This window comes from Engystomops pustulosus, chromosome 7 (assembly GCF_040894005.1).
Source record: "Engystomops pustulosus chromosome 7, aEngPut4.maternal, whole genome shotgun sequence".
In the NCBI taxonomy this organism is placed as follows: domain Eukaryota; kingdom Metazoa; phylum Chordata; class Amphibia; order Anura; family Leptodactylidae; genus Engystomops; species Engystomops pustulosus.
The window spans coordinates 38,883,270-38,898,992 of record NC_092417.1 but is presented as its reverse complement, the minus strand read 5'-3'; the positions used below and the strand labels follow the sequence as shown (position 1 = coordinate 38,898,992).

Sequence of the window (15,723 nt, the reverse complement as noted above, 5' to 3'; positions counted from 1 at the left end):
GACTTGAGCCCAGGTCCTCAGCGCTGCCAGGCTGTAATGCTACCCACTAAGCGGGCCATGCCGCCCTATGATAAACCAGTGTTGTGGTTAGGTAATATACATTTAGGGCTATCTAATGATTCTGGTGTTCCTATTCACATCATTATTCTAAGCCTCAATAGAAACACGACCCCAGCAGTGTAGGTCTATGATCTGTAATAAGAGCTCTTCTCCCTTTATCACTGTGTGTTATGTGTTATTACTATCTAACATAATTTTGGCCACAACCATAAACCATTTCCACTTGAAGTGAGGATCTAAAATAGATCTTGATAAGCTAAAAAAAAATACAACTGCACAAACAGGAACAATATAACTTTATTATAGAAGAAATGAATAAATAATGCAGCTGAGAGTGCGGGAAGCAGCCCGTGGTGTCACTGATATTGGGTTTCCCAATCTCCGCCTAGAAAAAGAAACATGGAGAAGTTTAAGTCTCTTTCCCAACACAAAAAAACTATTAATGTCCAAGTTATTTAACCTTAAATCCCATGAATATATTAGTATCAGATATCATGACTATGTCTCACCTTCTTTACGTTTTTATCCGCTTTGCATAGTTGTGCTCCTCCCATGCACAAGGCAGTGTTATTTTTCCTGATGCTCTTTTATGCTTTCCCTGTGTTGGGACGGCTCTGACGTTGTCTTCTGACAATTGACACATTATCTCTGCGGCTTCTAGTGAAGTCAATAGCTCCTTGTCCTCTGTCAATGGCTTAATATCCTCCGTTGGCTGCTTTGCCAATGATGTGGGAATCCGCTCAAGTTGGGCCAAAAAAGACATCCCAATTTTTTCAACATTTTCACCTTTGGGGGTCATTGGCTGCTGTGCCACTGTGGTGGTGACCTTAGGGGACACTTCCATTTTCTCTGCTGCTTCGTTTCCAGGAGTCATTGGTTCCTGGTCTTGTGTCTCAGGATTACAATCATCAGTTGGCTTCTGCCCAATGTAGGCTGTAGGAGACATTTCCTTTTTTTCTGCAATTTTAGTTTTAGAAGTCTCTGGCGCATCTTCTGGGGCCATTAGCTCCTCTTTTGCGTCTAGTTGCACTTCCATTGAGGTTGGCATCAGCCCAAGATAGGCCATAAATTCAAGCCTGTAAAGGGGTAGTAAGGGATGACAGTCAGCAAAACAAAAAGTAACTCCACATCTTTGAATGTCCGATTTTCTACTGCAGGATGCTACATGTTATCATCCAATATCCCCAATGCATCTATCCCAGAGCATTGAAGAACTTTCATCTAATATGGATAGGACATCCCTAGTCTATACTCTTATCTGTTGTACCATTATTTTTGAAATTAATTAAAATTATATTTAGGAAACCAATGAAGATTGGGCTGGAGATGTGGAGATATAATAATCCTGCATGTCCCTGTGTTTGGTCTCTTGGTCGCCAGGGCTGTGCTTGGTCGGCTCATGGCACCTCATGTGCTCCTGATAACTGACATCTTTGTGGCCAAAGAAAAATAACAGAAGATGGACCTAACAGTTGGAGCCTGAGCACAATGTATATTTATTTTTACCAAATTTTTATTTTTAACCATGGAAAAATATGTGTTTGGAAAAACCACTTAAGGAATACAATGAAGACTTGGAGCAAATATCTGATAATGTGCAGGTAGAGGAAACGGACAGAAGATGAGAGCTGGGGCTTTATATTTAACCAATAATCTCAATAGTTTCTGAAATATAATTCATTGAGATAATATTTATAGTAAAATCAACAAAGGTCACCAGAAAAGTAGACATTGTAAAGAATTGGGGAACAGAGGAAGTTAGTGATTACTTAGTAATAGGCTGACGTTCAATTGGAGGCTCCAAGTCCTCGGTAGGTTCCTCCACACGTCCTTTCCTTTCTTTCTCATCTAAAATTAGAAAAAAATTATATTACACTTCCTATAGACCTCTATTAATGGTCACCAGACTAAAATAATGTGATGCCAGTAACATAGGAGCAGTGATGGGAGGTTGGAGCTGAGTCCAGTTTCATACTTACTTCTCATGTATTCCCGATATCGGGTTCCTTTGTTGAGTCTGAAAGACCTTCTCGGTCTGGTTGGGGTAGACATTGGTAAGGCTTGTATCTTAACGTAAAGTTAATAAAAAGTTATCTGCTACAAAAAGTAACCGTGCTCAGATCCAATCACCTACAATCAGTATAAACTGACCATATGCGGTTCTGTTGCTACGGACTCGTTCTATAGAACATTTGGAACGTGACATCATGGCAACGGTCTGTAATATCATTACTCCCTGGATACATACTGCTCATCTGTATCCATCCCATAGTCTGTATTATGGGTATTGAAGTTATATGAGGCTCAGGCCTAGGTTCTCTTAGCAGTCGAGGAGTATATGCTGCTATTATTGAAGTATATTATCCAACACTGGATCATGCTACCTCACACTATACAGGAAATATGCCACTACAAATGATAGTAGCCCACACTGCAGCCTCCGGCACTTCTTACCAAGACAAGGAAATAACAGGATTATAATCCACTTTCTTCATAAATAATAAAAACTACACAAAGAGAGGGCAAAAAAGACTGACAACCAATCAAAATCAATTTTCAATCTAACAAATTATGTGTTGTCCAACGTTGAAGAATCCCTTTTATCGAAAGGGCTCTTGTTTCGTAATAGGGATCAACCAAATGATTTGGAGCTCATGCCCCATGATTCTAGTGGTTCAAGGGGACGCTGGCGGGAACTATTGAGTTTAATGGTTCTTACCCCATTGTGGACTCCTGTGCTTTGGTATTGGTCCATGTTGTTTTTGATACTATGGTTTTAAAGCATTTTCACTATTAACTTTTACCTAAATATGCATTAAAAGTATATTTTAACATGTGACCACCTCACCATTGGTTGTATTTAACCCGTTATCCACAGCAACTACAAATCTATACCTACTCTCATGCATTGCCAGCTTTCAGGACATGATGGGAGTTGTAGTTCTGCAGCAGCTGGAAGGCCATGTACTGGAGAAGACTGTCCTACAAAATGTAGATGGTCCCTTACAAGAGGTTATATACCTACCATATGCCACTTCTGTATTATGTGTGTAATGTTACTGAGATTTGGTAACTCCATCAGGTCATCTTCCTGTCCATTGATATCACCCATACATATAGTCATCCCGCTGCAGGAATCCACCTACTTGTCGCCCTATGTCTGCTGAGGCTTTCAACCGAAGATCAAAATGTTGCATATAACTGCAAATTAACTGCATTTTCTCTATATTTTATGTATATTTATTGTGATTTATTTTGTCTTTTTAGTTGATCGTGTCTTTGCTGCTCTCGCTTCTAGAATGGATGATGGCTCTGCCGCTTTCAGTATTATTGAAGCCAGTGCGGCATGCTGGGAGTGACAACCAAGGGAGGGAAAATTCTGTATTGCACTGTGCCTATAAGGTAGTGTATAGTTACCAAAGTTTGTACTGGTTGTCTACTTAAAGGGAACCTGTCACCAGGGACTTTATTTTTTTTTACTAAAGACGGGTCACAGTAGCCAATTACAGCTGCAGTACGAATAAACCTTTATGCTTTCTCTATATATTTGTATTACAATATCATTGTTTGTGATAACTTACCTTGCACCCTGACAAAATCCTCTGTTAAGTCACAGGGGATGGGATTTGGTTTGGATGCATTTAAAAAACATAACCATGAGACTTGTCTGTGCTGCAGACTCCTCAGTTCTCAGCCCTCAGCTTCTGTACAGCTCCTCCCTCCCCCTCTGATGTCATCTCACTAGGCTGTGAGCTCTATGAGGGAGCAGGAGGGAGGATCTGTACAGGAATACAAAGGTGGAGAGCTGAGCAGTCTGCAGCACAGACTAGTCACATGTTGCATTTGAAATGCACCCAAACCAAAGCCCAACCCCTGGGACTACACAGAGAATTTTGTCAGTGTGTAAGGTAAGTTAAAACACACAATTTTATATTGTAATGCAAATGCTTAGAAAAGACAGAGGGAGATATTTGCACTGCAGGTGTGATGGGCTTCTGCAGCCTGTCTTTAGTGAAAATGAGGTCCCTGGTGACAGGTTCCCTTTAATAGGGATCCGTCACATAGTATATCTTGTGCAATCTACAGGCATTGTGTTTGTATATGACTCTTCTTTTGGTTCAAACTCCAATCTCATCCACTGTTACATATAATTTATACTGTTCAGCCTTCTCAAAAAAGCTCATCACATTGCTGCACCTCCTCATCTTGTTCTGCCATGTAACCCATTCACTATGTTCTGTCTATGATCTAAGACAAACCTCTACATTCATGATCATCCAAAAGGTGAAACACCGTTACAATCATATCACCCATTTTCATCTCCAAGTCTTCTCCTGAGCTGTACCAATTCTCTAGAATGCTCTACCATAGGCACTCAAGTTAAATGTGCCCTTAAAACACATAGACATTCCCGATCTTTTTCATTAACTCACCCTAAACTACCCTGGAACTCTCATACCAAAACCTCATACTGCACATCTGTAGATACACACATAGCAGCTGGTGACTGGCTCATGCAGGTTTATAATGGCTGGACCATTGTATGAGCACATACATCTCATGTATCACACTTTTCTATTATTCTAATTTTGAATGTGTAAATAATGATTTGTAAAGTGCTGTAGAATTTCTTGGACTCTAAGCATAGAACGAGAAAATGCATCAGTATCAAGTAATACAGAATTTTTTCCTCCAAATATATATATAACAATCTGTGCAGCTCATCTTTCTGCAAATAGGACACTATGTATAATCTGCTCGGCACCTCCTGCTTTATAACATGCTGCCTGCAGATAGGACACTATGTATAATCTGCTCAGCACCTCCTGCTTTATAACATGCTGCCTGCAGATAGGACACTATATACAATCTGCTCAGCTCCTCCTGCTTTATAACATGCTACCTGCAGATAGGACACTGTGTACAATTTTCCCCAGTTGCTCCTGCTTTAGAACATGCTGCCTGCATGAATGACACTGTGAAATCTGCTCAGCAATACCCTGCATGCAGATAGGACACTTTGAACAGTCTGCTTGATCTACTCTTGCTCTATACCATTCAGTCTGCAGTTGAGTACTTTGTATAATCTGCTCATTCCCTCCTGCAGGTAGGATGTTATGGAGCGGGGGGATCTATGCATTTCATGTAGTGTCCTATCTGCAGGCAGCATGTTATAGAGCAGAAGGAGGGGAGTGTCCCATCTGCAGGCATTATGGTATAAAGCAGGAGGAGCTGGGAAGTTTGTACATAATGGGGCAAATTTACTTACCCGGTCCATTCGCGTTCCAGCGGCGGCTTCTCCGCTCTGGATTCGGGTCCGGCCGGGATTTAATAAGGTAGTTCTTCCGCCGTCCACCAGGTGGCGCTGCTGCGCTGAAAGTAAACTCATCGCGCCGGAATGCACCGAGCTGGACCAGGTGAAGGTAAGCGGTCCTTATGCGACACATTTTCGGTTTTTAAATGCGGCGGTTTTTCCGAATACGTCGGGTTTTCGTTCGGCCACGCCCCCCGATTTCCGTCGCGCGCATGCCAGCGCCGATGCGCCACAATCCGATCGCGTGCGCCAAAATCCCGGGGCAATTTAAGTACAAGCGGCGCAAAACGGAAATATTCGGGTAACACGTCGGGAAAACGCGAATCGGGCCCTTAATAAATGACCCCCAATGTCTTATCTGCAGGCACATGTTATAAATCGGGATGAGCTGAGCAGATTGTGCATAGTGTCCTATTTGCAGGCAGCCTGTTATAGAGCAGAAAGAGCTGAGAAGATTATACATGCTATAGAGCCGGATGAGGTGACCAGATTTTATATAGTTTCCTATCTGCTGGCAGCATGGTTTAGAGCAGGAGGAGCTGAGAAGATAGGACACTATTTACAATCTGCAGGCAGCATGTTATAGAGCAGGAGGAGGTGAGCAGATTGTACATAGTGTCCTGTCTGCAATCTACTCAGCTTCTCCTGCTCTATAACCTGCTGCCTGTAGATAATATGTGTTATAGAATCATGAAATAGTCTTTGCTCCTGGAGGTCTCCGTGCGCCCATTGCCGTCTATGGGGGACGTATATCGGCTGTATATACGTCCCCCTTGCGGCAGTGTGAATTTAGCCTAAATCTGTCAGAGGTTTTGTATGATGTTGGTATCTCAATGTGTTGTGTATTATGCACTTGCTGTTTCTCTGTATTTTCATATATTGAGCAGTGAGCTGCACGGATCCTCCACTGAATTACAATATGTTCAGTAATACAAGTGAAGGCTATCGCATTGCATTTAGTGAAATTGCGTAGAATTGCGCAGCTGTTGTACATTAGGCGCCTCTGTGATGCTACACGGGCCCAGCATTACATGGCTGCTGGCTGTGTATGTGATGGGGGCAGCTTGTACCCCTCAGGACTCCACCTGCTCATGTTGTCAGTGGTGGTAAAGTACAAGGCATTTGGCTACTGCGGTTTTAGGATACACAACACATAATGTGGATGTGTAAAGGGAATAGGGTCTATTAACCATTTAAAGTATTGCTGGATATTTGCTGTGCTAAAACTATAAAAGCAGCTATACAATCTAGTTTTTTTATGTTGTAACACTTTTCTGGGGTCCCAATATGTTGTGTTATCTTCCCCTTTAAGTGATACTTTTACTGTTCATACCTGATACATTGAGATAAGAATGACTCTGTATTGTGCGTGTGACAAGTACAGTCTCTTTATGGTTGATTATAATGAGGACATTTACCACGAAGGTTTTTCTCCGTAGTGCAATTCATTATACTCGGTTTCCTATTGATTTTTCCATCCTTTTTCCCGCTGATCGCTCCACTTGTGGAGTGTGCACAGTTCTGCTCGGATGATCTTTTAATTGTATTCTTTGATCCACTCGTAGGTTTTGCATGACTGTGTCTATGGCTCGCAGCATTTCAGCAACCCCCGGTACTTTCCCCTGAGCCTCTCGGATCTGGCATCTGAGGACTACGATCCCTTCTTACAGCTGGAATGTCTGAAGGAACCAGAACCTCTCCATTCCCCAGATTCAGAGCGTTCCACCAAACTACAGCCGGTCACCGAGGGTAAGTACTGGCAGTACTAGTATTATATAGGCGGTTTGGGCGGTAACCTGGGGGCTAAGCCTACTGGGGGGCTCATGGCCACCCAAAGCACCCACCAAATTTTATAAATGGAAGGCCTCATACATCTATTCCTGCTCTCCATACACATGTACACAAGAGCCATTTTAGAACCTTTGAAGGTCCTCTAAAGATCCTAGAAGCACAGGTTGAAAGCAGCAGAAGGGACACGTCCTCCTTTCCCCAAGAAATGGGGAATTTCTATAATATTCATACAACCCAGGGCCCATGGAGGTCTTATCCACCCCGGAGTACTGGCATACAATACAATACAGGCGGTCCCTACTTAAGAACACTTGACTTGCATACGACCCATAGTTACAAACGGACCTCTGAATATTGGTAATTTTATTGTACTTTAGCCCTAGGCTACAATGATCAGCTGTAACAGTTATCACAGGTGTCTGTAATGAAGCTTTAGTGTTAATCCTGGTACTTATGACAACCCAACATTTTTAAAATCCAATTGTCACAGAGACCAAAAAAGTTCTGGCTGGGATTACAATGATAAAATATACAGTTCTGACTTACATACAAACTCAACTTAAGAACAAACCTACAGACCCTATCTTGTATGTAACCCAGGGACTGCCTGTATTCCAAATATTGCATACCTGCCAATCTGCACCAATCCCACTCTTCTTAAGTTGTTTTTGACCTCTTATACAAGCCATCTATAAAGCAGGAGTAAATCTGTGTTAGAAAGTCTGTCTTCTGGTCATGTCCCATGGTCCTTGCTTCTTTGATTAGCAAATAAGATGAAAACAAAATGCAGAATTATATGTTTCTTATAGAATTAGTAACTGTAACACTTTCTGGACTTTTGTGTGTCTATACTTAAGCCTAATTCACACTGACGTATGGAGGACGTATATACGGCCAACATACCTCCTCCATAGACGTCAATGGGCGCACGGCGCCCTACGGGAGCGGTACGGTGCAGCATACGTGCGGCACCGTACTGCTCCGTACCCAGAAAAAGATAGGACCTGTCCTATCTTTTCCTGTAATACGGGGCCGTGTGCCGTGTATCTCTATGGAGAGGGGCGGGGGTGAGCTGCGCTCACCTCCTCCTCCTCTCCCTGTGCACTGCCGTTGCCCGCTACGGTACGGTACGGGCGGGCAACGGCAGTGTGAATATAGCCTTAAAGATGACCTTTCGTCACATCTCCCATAATTTCCAGTAACACTTGACATAATTCTCCAGTGTCAGGTAAGTGGTCCCAGTCTTTCTGCTTTGGTCCAGGACCACCAACTTGACAGCAAAAAGCTTAATTAGCATACTGTCAAAGTTAATGGCACTGATTGCTTAAAGGGGTCTTGGCAGCCTGATTTGGGACACTAAACCACTCGCAGGTCCTGAGCATAAAAACATTTCATAGACTTGTGCCTATAGAATTTCTAGGACAACATGATTCTACTTCTTTTTTTCATTCGTTTTATCTGGATCTATAATTTGGATTTCTGAAAGCAAAGGTGATACGATTTTGTTCCAAAAAATAAAAAATGTGTCTCTTACATTGCCTGCTGTTACGTCAGCAGTCTTATTGCTCAATGTCCACCCTTCTTAAAGGGGTTGTCCACTTTTAGCAGGTAATTGATATTGTTTCTGTAATAAAAAGTTGTATAATTTTCCAATATACTTTCTGTGTCAAGTCATCACAGTTTTTCTAGAACTCTGCTTGCTGTCATTTTACAGGAAGCTTCATTGTTTGTTACCAGTGAATAAACACCGGTCCCTGGTCATGTGATGTAGCACAGGTGCACGGCTCGTTATATCCGTAGTCATGTGATGTCACACAGGTGCACAGCTTGTTATATATTACACAGCTCTGTTCGCTCTCTGTGATGCTAATGAGCCGTTTACCTGTGTGACATCATATGACCAGGGATATAGCGAGCTGGGTAGCTGTGTGACATCTTATATCCATAGTCATGTGATGTCACACCGTTGCACAGCTTGTTATATCCCTGGTTATAGCGAGCCGTGCACCTGTGTGACATCACATGACCAGGGATATATAACGAGCCGTGCACCTGTGTGACATCACATGACCAGGGATATATAATGAGCCATGCACCTGTGTGACATCACATGACCAGGGACTGTTTTTTATCCACAATGAAGCTTCCTATAAAATAAAGCAAGAAGAGATCTAGAAAACAGTGAGGAATTGATAAAGCAAGTATATTGGAAAGCTGTATAACTTTTAAAGGGGTTCTCCACTGACATAAAAGCTAACTTTCAGATCGATGAGGGTTTCCGTGATGGGACCCCCACAGATTATCAGAACGGTCCTTTGTCGTAACCTGAGATGAAGAGAGCAGCAGGTCGCTCATGAGCGGTCTGCACTATTCATCGCTGTGGCGCTGACTGAGTTTTCCGAGCTATCTCGCCTATCTCCATCTGCGCCATAGAGATGAATGGAGCAAGTGGCTCATGCGCAACCAGCTGCTCTCTTCTTCTCAGGTTATGGCGGAGGTACAAGGGACACGCTTTTTGCTTGCTCTACCAAAATAAACAAGGATGGTAAATGTCTATATATATATGCAGCACCTCCGCTTCCTTCCAAATCACCAAACCAAAAACACAAAAAATTGAAGCTCGTCACCAAAAAATTATATTTTTATTAATGCAAAAAAGTCATGATAACATTTTTTTACATGGAAACAGAACAGCACTGAACGGCACTTTGTAAACATAAGTGGGTATTAATATCAGTAACTGTGCCAAAGACATAGGATTACAAGCACAAGGTGTGCAAAGAACACTGTTTGTATAATTATACAGGATTATCCTAACAAACATGTCAGATTAGAGTATTCGATAAACTGCCCCGACGCACGTTTCAGCTACTCCAACCTTCTTCCAAAGGTTTGACACTTGTTTCTTGATTCGTGGGGTCCCATCGCTGAGACCACCACTGATCAGACACGTAACCCCTATCCACAGACAATATCACAAACAATATCAAATATTTGCTTTCACATGAGTTAGGTGTATGCTACCGTGGGAGTCAAGGTGACTAAATTGGCATTCCCTTTAACAAAGGAGCATTGTGGTCCTAACTTTAATGCCTTCCCGACACGTGATAATAATGTGAAGTAATAGTACGTCACACGTCGGGTGCAGGTACATGGAGAGGGCTCACGGGCTGAGCCCTCTCCATAGCCGGTAAGTAATCCGTCTATTGCCAACAGCAAAGTGGCTTAAAAAAAAAATGGCGGTGCATAGGTGAAGATTGTCGCTCTCCATGATGATCAGTCGCCATGATAATCAGTCGGAGGAGGCTATCTTTTTTTAACCCATTGATTGCAATGTGCAATTACCACATTGTAATGAATGAGGAGGAAAATCTATTAGTAGTAAGGCAGTATATGGTAGGATAGATCAGACAACCTAGGGTAAAAGTACCCTAGGGGGTTCTGAAAAATAGTAAAAAATGAAGTTAAAATATATATATTTAAAAAAAAAAACCTGAAATTTCAACCCCCCCTCCCCCCTTTCCCTAGAAGTGATATAAATGTAAACAGTAAAAATCCCATGTCTGAAAATGCCCGATCTATCAAAATATGTTTTTTCACTGCATTTAGCCCCGTAACGGAAAATAGTGCCCAAAGTGGAAAATGGCACTTTTTTGCCATTTTTAAAAATATTAAAAATTTAAATAGAAATTGATCAAAAGGTCGTACAGTCCTATAAATTGTACCATTGAAAACGTCATCAAAAGTCGCAAAAAAAAATTACACCACCCACAGCTCAACGAAGTATGAACAAGTTATTAGCGCCAGAAGATGCAAAATTAAAAAAAATATTGTACAGGAGGTTTTAATTCTTGTAAATGATTAAAAAAATTATAAAACCTATACAAATTTGGTATACCTGTAATCGTACCGACCCAAAGAATAAAGTAGACATGTCATTTGGGGCGCACAGTGAAATCTGTAAAGAAACCCCACAAGGAAACGGCGCAAGTTTATTTTTTCACCAATTTCACTGCATTTGGAATTTTTTTTTTCCTGCTTCCCAGTACACGGCATTGAATAATAAATACCATCACTATGAAGTGCAATTTGTTACGCCGAAAACCACCATCACACCATCAACCCATCACACAGCTCTGTATACAGACAAATAAAAAGTTCTAGATTTTTGAAGGTGGGAAGTGAAAAATGAAACCGCAAAAACGAAAAAGGGGTTAAGCACAACAGAATCCCCAAATCCCATCTAAACATGCAAATCATTTCCTCCTTTATCAAGGTCTAATTGTATGTCTCCTTACATTTTAGTTGGATAATTACTAGTATTCATGTCCTAATGACTCTGCGTTCTAAGCTCGGAACTGTTCGAAACAAAAGTGTAACTAGTTTCAGCCGTGTTCTGTATGCAGTGTTTCCCCCCCCCCCCCCCCCTGGCTGTGATGCCAGCAAAAATATTGAGTGCCAAAATAAACTTTTATGTCCATAATTTAGGATTTTTCACACCAAAAAATCGAGAAGGGCTTCACGCCAGGTCCCCTAATGGTGAAAACAGCAATTCTATTAGCAATCGTGGCACCAGTTGAAGGTTTGTCAGCGGGATGTCATACACAAATCATTTCATTTCTTGGATCAGCAAATAAATTGAATCCTCCATATGGGTCTCAATTCATCTTTGGGATTTAGACTTGTTTAGACGGCAGCCTCATTTCCTGGATTTTTAAAAGCGTCTCTTAAAAGAAAAAAAAAATTACAAAAGTTTGTAATTGTGCCAAGTATGAAGGACGTTTTGTACATTTGGAGTCTATAGTTTTCAGGTTTTTTGATACACATGTGTTGGTGGACTACAAGTACCAGCATTCTCTGACAACGGAAATTTAAGGAAACGGCTAGCTAATGTATTCAATCCCTTCCTGACTTTCCCATTTTTGCAATAGTTTTTTTTCTCCATCCCAGAAGCCATTATATTCAGCAACATTTAATATTCCATAGAAATTATGGAAAGGTTGTAAAAGGTCATGATTGGGGAAAACACATTTTTGCTGTGTGCTTTTTTTTTTTTTAGCTACCTGTGTGTGTGTGTGTGTGTGTGTTATTGATCCAGTTTTGGAATATGTGTGTTATTGATCCAGTTTTGGAATATGTGTGTTATTGATCCAGTTTTGGAATATGTGTGTTATTGATCCAGTTTTGGAATATGTGTGTTATTGATCCAGTTTTGGAATATGTGTGTTATTGATCCAGTTTTGGAATATGTGTGTTATTGATCCAGTTTTGGAATATGTGTGTTATTGATCCAGTTTTGGAATATGTGTGACTTTGATCCAGTTTTGGAATATGTGTGACTTTGATCCAGTTTTGGAATATGTGTGACTTTGATCCAGTTTTGGAATATGTGTGACTTTGATCCAGTTTTGGAATATGTGTGACTTTGATCCAGTTTTGGAATATGTGTGACTTTGATCCAGTTTTGGAATATGTGTGACTTTGATCCAGTTTTGGTTGGGGAGGAAGGGGGGAGGGTTCATTTGGCAAATAACATAGGTAGTACATTAGATACTTGAACCTCATTTGAGACACTTGAACCCAATTTTTACCACTATTTGCCATGGGAGAGAGATTACTAGGACTCCCTAGGAAAGCGGGACCGTTTTTTTGCAGGAGCAGTGAGCAGGACCTGTGATGACCATGATGATGGAGTCGCTGTCCTCATATATATTCACTTCATTTTTTTTTTTGTAATAACATTTTGCTCTGTAACTTGCAAATGCAAGGAATTTTTTAAATTTATTGAATATTTTCATATATACGCAGCTTAAAAATATATGAACAATGTAACTCCAGGTCAACCCGTCAGCACTGATTACGGACAATTTCTTTCATCACTAAAATGTAACAGAATTGGATCAGTAAAAATATCCATTGATTTCACTGAACTTTTAATGTCTTATTTGTTAAGGGGCAACCATGTTGGGGCATTATGTAAAGCATAAAGTAGCTGGGACATCACCACCATCTTTACAAGATTTATGCGGCCTGTTACCGTCGTGGGGAGCTTACACCAAGCTGCTACCTTAGCTCTAATTGTAGTAAGAAGTGGCATCAAGTTAAGTTCTTCAAAGTTCTATACACGGAGAGTCCTCAATCCCCAAATATTTAAATCTAGAGACCACTGGTATGGGGGCCATCAATCCCGCCAAGGCACAGAGTAACCGATCCACAGGCATCAAAGCCAAATTCCTCCAGCAGTCTCATCACCGACTCATCACCCAGTATCTCCCAAAAACAATGGCGCGTTATCCGCATATAACGCTGTTTTGTTGTGTAACTGGCCATACCGAAACCCCTCAATATCCGGAGACAACCTAAGCGCAGCTGCCAGTGGTTCTATGGCTATGGAAAACACCATGGGCAACAAAGGACAGCCTTGTCGGGTACCCCTAGTCAGGGGAAACCACACCGATAGCTCTCCATTTGCATGTATCCTCGCCAAACGGTGCAGAGTACATCACTCTAACCCAGGAGATAAATCTAGGGCAGAAGCCCATTGCCTGCATGACTTTCCAAAGATATGACCATTCAACGCTATCAAACGCCTTTGCGGCATCTCAAACTGCTTTCTCTCTCTGGCCAGCATTATCTGCAGATTAGGAGTAGTCTCCAGATATTAATGGAGGACGATTTCTGGAGCATGAAGCCCGTTTGATCTGAATGAATAATGGATAGGATGTCACGCACCAATCGTGACCAATTGGACATGGCCTTCGCTAGTATCTTGAAGTCAGTGAACAGTAAGGAGATGGGTCTATATGACTCCTTCATCTGGGGATCCTTCCCTTCCTTGGGTAATATAGCTCCGTTGGGATCCGATCCACCCCTGGGGCCTTTTCATTGGCCATTACCTGCGTTACTTCCTCTTACAATGTTAGGGGGCCATCGAGCATTTCCCTGTTCTCCACTGATAGTTGAGGCAGGGAGAGTCGGGACAGAAAATTCTCAACCTCATCTGTTGCTTGTGTTTGTGTTGTGTACAGTTTTGCATAAAAAACCTGCAGGATGCCCCCAATTTTCCTAGTGTTGGTGCACGCATCGCCATGAGGTTCTTTTAGAGATCCAATATGGGTTGTCCCTTATTGTGTCCTTAAAATGACCAAAAGCAAGTGGCCTACTTTCTCCCTTTCCTCAAAATAATCTTTGTTTTGTAAACCTATGCATTTCCATGTGCATAGCCTCATCCAACGCACATTTTTATCGGTTTTTAGTAACAGTGGCGGTAGTTTAAACGCAGGTGTGTACTGGGTTTAATCGTAACATCCTGTGATGGAACGATCCATGTATTCCGTATCTGAACATCACATAATCGCATCTGATTCGATTATTACAGAAATGTCCCTTTTCGGTCCTTACGTTCAGATGGCGACACGTGATGTGTATTAATGTCATATTAATACAACAAGAAAATAATCCATTTGACTTAATTTTTTTCCTGTTTTAGGGGCCCATTATACAAAGGGGTGCTGATTCATTGTCTAATGCGCTATTCATGCGAGTAAAGGTGTACGAGATCCGTGGGCAGGAAGGGTCATAATTATAGCCAATGTGGGAACGTACCCGGCTTATTAGTGCAATGTACTCATCTGTGGGCCAGGACAGATCTTTTCTCCAGTAATTACATTTTCACCTATTGCTATTACAAGAGGCTAACATTTGGGCCCCTTGTCACAATTGGTTTCATGTTTTCTCTCTTTTGCCGGCAGTAAGGACAGCGGGCGTTCTGTGTCTGTGCCGCTTCTCTGTAAGCCATAATGGGCTGTAATTACTGAGTTTGCCGCACAATGCGTGGATGTTTGTTTAAAGCTGAATAGGCTGCTCTGAATAGGCCTCTTCTATTAAGTAAATAGAGGGTGCACAAAGCCGTATTATCAAAGATATCCTAGGGATGGCATTCCCCGCACGTGTCTTTGTCAGGACATTTTTGTGTCCATTCAGGCAGAAGAGTTGTTATGTCCCCTAGTTCCTGTATATATGAGTCCAGGTTCTACATATAAACATAGATAGATGGACAAAGTTTTATACTGTGTATATAGATAGATAGATATCTCCAAAGGAAAAACTACATTTCGGCTCTACATGAGCCTTTTTCAAGCCTTGGAGTTCAAGGCTTGAAAAAGGCTAATGTAGAGCCAAAATGTCGCACTTTTACTTTATGGAATAAAGGATCCACTTTTCCACTACCGCCTGTGAGAGTGCTGTTTTTCCTTTGGATACCTATGGAGGACCTGAAGCCCGGTTCTTTTCAACGTGCACCCACCATTTTGGATTAGTGTTTATGCTGCTTGGACTCTTTCCGTGTGTGTGTGTGTGTATATATATATATAATAATTATATATTTTCCAATCTATAGTTGAATGTGGGTGTGGCCATGACATTTTTTTAAATAATATATTTTATGTATGTAATTTGCATATACACACACACTCACACACACACACACACACACACACACACACACACACACACACACACACACACACACACACACACACACACACACACACACTCTG

General features: G+C 41.6%; 1 protein-coding gene across 6 annotated transcripts in view; it reads left to right on the top strand.

The window, feature by feature from the left end:
- The window catches only part of RALGAPA1 (Ral GTPase activating protein catalytic subunit alpha 1), a 130,605-nt gene that overhangs the window by 78,698 nt on the left and 36,184 nt on the right, over nt 1–15,723 (top strand). For all 6 annotated transcript variants that reach the window (XM_072115523.1, XM_072115528.1, XM_072115527.1 and 3 more), the window contains 2 exons: nt 3,328–3,462; nt 6,940–7,123. In XM_072115523.1, coding sequence (XP_071971624.1) covers nt 3,328–3,462; nt 6,940–7,123 — 319 coding nt within the window. The remainder of the gene's footprint in view (nt 1–3,327; nt 3,463–6,939; nt 7,124–15,723) is intronic.